The sequence below is a fragment of the Buceros rhinoceros genome, unplaced genomic scaffold (genome assembly GCF_000710305.1).
Source record: "Buceros rhinoceros silvestris isolate BGI_N320 unplaced genomic scaffold, ASM71030v1 scaffold38762, whole genome shotgun sequence".
In the NCBI taxonomy this organism is placed as follows: domain Eukaryota; kingdom Metazoa; phylum Chordata; class Aves; order Bucerotiformes; family Bucerotidae; genus Buceros; species Buceros rhinoceros.
In genome coordinates this window covers 1-3,514 of record NW_010401314.1, presented here as the reverse complement: position 1 = coordinate 3,514, position 3,514 = coordinate 1, and the positions used below count along the sequence as shown (strand labels likewise).

Sequence of the window (3,514 nt, the reverse complement as noted above, 5' to 3'; positions counted from 1 at the left end):
GGGCCGTGAACAGCGGAGGAAACGTTATTCCTTCCGCTCCTGAGCTGTAACGGTACCTCATTAGCTCGGCCCTGGGCTGGGACTGCCCGATAGGCACCGACACCCCGGCGGAGCGGCTGTCCCCATCCCCTGGGCGGCAGCAGCCTGCGGGGCTTCTGCCTTCACTGAGGAGCCACAAAGATGTGAACAATAATCAGGTCTCCTCCCCCTCTTCCTGGCGTGTTTTCCCGGAATCGAAGAGCAGCCTCTGCCATCAGCACACACGCACAATTATTTTCCACCAAACCAACATCTCATGGTGCAGCAGCAGAAGGTGGCGTCTTGTTTCACCCCAGCACTGACTCTTCCCTTTCTTTACAAGTTAATTTTCACCTTTGCTGTAACCCTTGTGCTTTTTGTCCTTGTCCCAGAGTGATGCAGTAGCGTAATTAAGGTGCTGTCCTTCAATTTCTTTTCTCTTTTTTCCTCTGTGGTGGCTGTCAGGTGGCCCGTGGTGTTGGGGAGCTGTGAATCATCAAGGCACGTCGAGGTGGCGAAGCCAGCCAGGTAAAACTGAGCCTTAAATAAATCATACGCCATTTCCTGCCCTTTCCTGAAAGTGAAACTGTGCCACATCCATTTCTAGAACCTGCCCGGCTTTCCTCTCCCAGCAGCCTACATGCAGTTTGTTGCTCTTTCCGCCTTTTCCGAGCACAGCCCCGCTATCCTTGGCCGAACTTCTCCCTGATTTTCAGGCTGTTTTGACACCAAAGCCGGATGGTCTCCTGGGTGATGCCAAAACCCAAAAGTCAGCCCTTGCTCGCTGCCGCTATCACTAAGATCAGCAGAGAAGCTTTTGCTCTGGATTCCTGGGACTGAACTGGCCAGGATTGGCAGCAGGGTTTTTTCAGCAGCAAGCGGCCCCTCGAGAGATCGCCAGGGCTGTCGCCGGGCTGCCTGCGGGATGTAGAGGCAAAGGGGGTGTTTTAGTGCTCGGTTTCCAGACCAGCTCAGGCCCCCAGCGCTTTGGACGCTGCTTTGAGCCGTGCACCCACTGTGGATTCCTGTGGACTGATTTGCAGCCTCGCAATGCGCCGCAGAGTTTTGTGTCCTGACAGCTCGGGCAGGAGCTGTGGTGCTCTTTGTGACCTGCTGTCATGCCACAGAGTCCTTTCGATACGGAGAACCACCTCGCCGTTTCGGCGTGGCTGTCTCGAGTAGCAAAGCTGTAACAGCCTCGGGACACGGGCTTGCGAGACAGAGCTAGGACAACCTGCCTCACCAGGACCTGCTCTGTTCAAGCTCTTCCCTGGGAGACGAGCTCAGCAAGGTACCTCTGTACCCTTGGAGCTAAGAGGCCAAAGACGAAGAGCCTCTATTTGGAGGCCAAGTCATTGCGTTGGGTTTGACTGCAGAAGTCGGGGAGGTTCTTGAGTTTGCTCATCACCAGCACGAGTGTGTCTGGTCTGTCTCACCACAAGTGTGTTAGGGCTGGGACTGCCCGAGTGTGGAGCTCCTGCCATGAGGGGACAGTACACTCCTGTTTTTGTCTCATACCACTGTGGGAGTATTTCCCTGATGCAGCGAAGCCTCTGTTCTGGAGCAATGTGTCCAGATTTCAGAAGAGCTGATGCACCCCAGTGCTGGGTGCATCCCCAGCGGGGATGTGCTTGGGGCGTCAAATTGCATTGAAAGGTGATGTGAAGCTGCGTGTGGGGACATCTGGAGTTCCACGGGGTCTTCAAGCTGGATCCCACCAGCAGGCACACCCGCTCCTGCTGCTGCCAGGCACCAGTGCCTCTCCCGTGTAGGGTCTGTGGGATAGTCAGCAGGTCTGGTTCATGGGGGAGTTTGCTGTGCCATGCTGGCAGCCTCAGGGCATGGGGCACCATGGCTGGGAAGCAGTGGTCAGGTGGAAGAGTCTTACGCGTGTCTGCTAAACCTGCCATGGATGTCAGGAGCAGCCTGGGCACGGCGGCAGGGACACCAGCGAGCTCCTGTGCTTTGCTGAGAAACCTCAGTGTGTGCGTAGGGGATTTTGGACCTCACAGCTCTGTCGTGCCCAAGCCATTCCTCTTCGTACCCTTCATGGACACCACTATGTTGGCAGCATCTGAAGACAAGATAATCCCTTTATTCTTTCCTCTTGCAGACTTCCACGATGGATGAGACCTCCAACAACTCTCACAGTTCCGCCGTCCTTGTAGAGAGCGTCAGCTTCGACCAGGTCATCTTTAACAATGTGAACAAGTTCTATGATCTCGGAGGAGATATAACCTGTTATTATACCCTCACCCAGAACATGGTTCCTCGCAAGAAGGACTGGGTGGGCATCTTCCGGGTACGTGGGTGCTGCGAGAGCAGAGGTGGGAACGTGAGAAAGCAGCTCAGGCTTTGACAGAACCAGGTTGGGGGATTTTTTCATATAACGGTTTTGCTGTTGCAGGTGGGGTGGAAAACGACCCGGGATTTTTACACATTCATGTGGGCTCCTCTGCCCAGTGACAACCACAGTGATACCAGTGTGCAGCAACAGATCCAGTTCAAAAGTGAGTCGGGAGCGTGGGCCCCTCAGGGAATCCCACAGGCACACACACACACACACACACAGACTCCCACTAACAGTCACTGCGTTCGGCATTACAGAATATCTGGAGGACCTTGGCAGACTGATTTCAAATCCCATAACAGATCACAAAAATTTGAATCTGCAGTTCTGCCCTCCTGACTGAGGGATATTGTTCATGGCACAAGGATTTAGTAACGGTGCAGGAACAATCCAGCACTAGGAAGTCTCCATTTATGAGGCTCTCGCCTCTGTGCTGTAGAGTTAAGAGACTCGAATAATTTGAAGCTGCGTGTGCCAGGGTGCTTGTGTTCCTCTGAAGGTTACTACCTACCAAAGGATGACGAAGATTACCAGTTCTGCTACGTCGACCAGGCTGGCATGGTCCGGGGAGCCAGTTCGCCTTTCCAGTTCCGAGCAGAGACTATGGACGATACCTTGGTGGTTAGGACACAGGTATGTGCCCTCTCTTCCCTGCTTTATGCTGCCCCCGATTCTTCAGCATGTGCACCCTGATAACACGGAGTGTTCACACCGAGTTCATCCTTCTTCGCTCTGCGCCGTGTTGGACGCAGCTTTGCAGTGCTTCTGTTCTGACCAAACCACTTTGCTGCTTGCCAGGAGGAAGAGGAAGAGATTGAACTGCAAAACAAAAAGTTGTGCAAAGAGAATGAGGAGCTGAAAGCGAACTGTGCACATATCCATCAACAAATCAACGATCTGCAGGAAAAAATCAAGCAGACACAGGTAAAAAAAAAAAAAGTGAAATGCAGTCAGTCTGAAGGGTGAGGAGGGGCTGAGTCAGGTCCTGTTCCACTGGATGCTTCCAGGAGAAGAGGAAAGCGGTTTCTCCCCGTATCATCTGCTTAACCCTTCACCACATGGGACAGCTGCTCTGCTGTGGTGAGAGCAATCATGGGAACCGGAGACCTGCTCAGACGCAGGAGTCAGGAACATATGGGCAGGAGG

At 53.6% G+C, this 3,514-nt stretch overlaps 1 protein-coding gene across 1 annotated transcript; it reads left to right on the top strand.

The window, feature by feature from the left end:
• Positions 1 to 2,131: 2,131 nt before the first annotated feature.
• Positions 2,132 to 3,286, top strand: CALCOCO2 (calcium binding and coiled-coil domain 2; the record flags this gene model as incomplete). The annotated part of the gene is made up of 4 exons (XM_010132227.1): positions 2,132 to 2,320; positions 2,426 to 2,528; positions 2,868 to 3,001; positions 3,167 to 3,286. Coding segments are annotated over 4 exons (546 nt in total), but the record flags the coding sequence as incomplete, so codon positions are not given.
• Positions 3,287 to 3,514: the final 228 nt, after the last annotated feature.